The following is a 1,278-nucleotide window of genomic DNA, read 5'->3' as shown; positions in this document are numbered from 1 at the left end:
TCTCTCTCTCTCTCTCTCTCTCTCTCTCTCTCTCTCTCTCTCTTTTTTCTCAACGCGAGTGAAACGACTTCCGGAATTCTCGATCGTTATTTCAGAAACATTTTGTATAAATGTGCCGTGTATATATAATTGTATCGCATTTGTATCGTAAAGCTGGATTCTGTTTCGAAATGTCTCACTACAAAGGGAAAAGAGAAAATCGCGCGAGAGATATATATTTCATACAGGATGATTTAAGGAGGTGTCAAAGAATCTGGAGACATATGGTGCGAGCGTGAAAGAGAGAGGAAAAAAGGCATTTTTTTTGTGGATACTATATGTCTCCAAATTCTTGGATCCTTTCCTCAGGTCGCCCTGTATCCGCAGAAGGCTCTATTCCGAGGCTATGTTTTTTCGAAAGCAGGTAGCTTGTGCATATTGTACGTACATCTATACATATATATATACGTTGATATATCGATAGAACGGAGCATTGGTTTTTTTCACACACGGATATACGTTGTGTACTACAGCTTTCTTTATATTGTCAGCACGAGGTATGCACTTGTCGACAGGAAGACGCAAGCCCACTGCAAGACTTATAAGACATAATAATAAATATCGTTTGACAAAAAGAAACGATCGCGGCCACGGCTCGCGAGTATGTGGTACCTGTAACGATCTAGTCGATTTCCATAGGTCGGAATCCCCCAAGCCCGGTAAGAAGAAAGAAAAGTCCAAGAAGAAGAAGAAGGAGCGGAAGCACCGGAAGACCGAGGCCACATCCTCCGACAGTGACTCCAGTGAGGATTCCGACGACAGCAAGTAATTATCTGCTAACAATAACATATTAGTATGATTCATTCTCAACACTGAATTGAGAGGAAAGGTTAAATAAGTCGCGGCTTGAGATACGAATTATGATTACTTGGTGAAAAGTTGAGATGATGTCATACTTTAAAATTTGGTCGGCAAAATACTGACTTTTTTTGCAAAGTTTACGCCGCATTAGCTGCACGGAATTATATATACGAACAGTGAAAATATGTTACAATTATCTTAATTCTAAAATTCGCTTAATTCTAAATTTCGAACACGAAATAACGAATATGCATTCACGCAGCTCGTCCGAGGCCGAGTCGAAGAAAAAGAAGAAGCGGAGAAAGAAGAAACTGAAAGTTGAAGGAAAAGACAAACATGAGGTACGGACATGGTGTTTCGAATGAAAGCCAGGCGTAAATTTATCTATCTTCCTCTCTCTCTCTCTCTCTCTCTCTCTCTCTCTCTCTCTCTCTCTCT

The 1,278-nt window shown here is 40.4% G+C and overlaps 1 protein-coding gene across 1 annotated transcript in view; it reads left to right on the top strand.

The window, feature by feature from the left end:
• LOC106749614 (uncharacterized protein DDB_G0280579-like) overlaps positions 1–1,205 on the top strand; it is a 3,276-nt gene extending 2,071 nt beyond the window's left edge. The window contains exons 3-4 of the mRNA XM_014629263.1: positions 679–804; positions 1,103–1,205. Of these exons, the coding sequence (XP_014484749.1) occupies positions 679–804; positions 1,103–1,205 (229 nt within the window). The remainder of the gene's footprint in view (positions 1–678; positions 805–1,102) is intronic.
• Positions 1,206–1,278: the final 73 nt, after the last annotated feature.

This window comes from Dinoponera quadriceps, unplaced genomic scaffold (genome assembly GCF_001313825.1).
Source record: "Dinoponera quadriceps isolate SergipeBrazil2010 unplaced genomic scaffold, ASM131382v1 scaffold4055, whole genome shotgun sequence".
NCBI lineage: Eukaryota > Metazoa > Arthropoda > Insecta > Hymenoptera > Formicidae > Dinoponera > Dinoponera quadriceps.
Note: the sequence above shows the minus strand (reverse complement) of the source record. Positions and strands in the feature narration are given on the sequence as shown.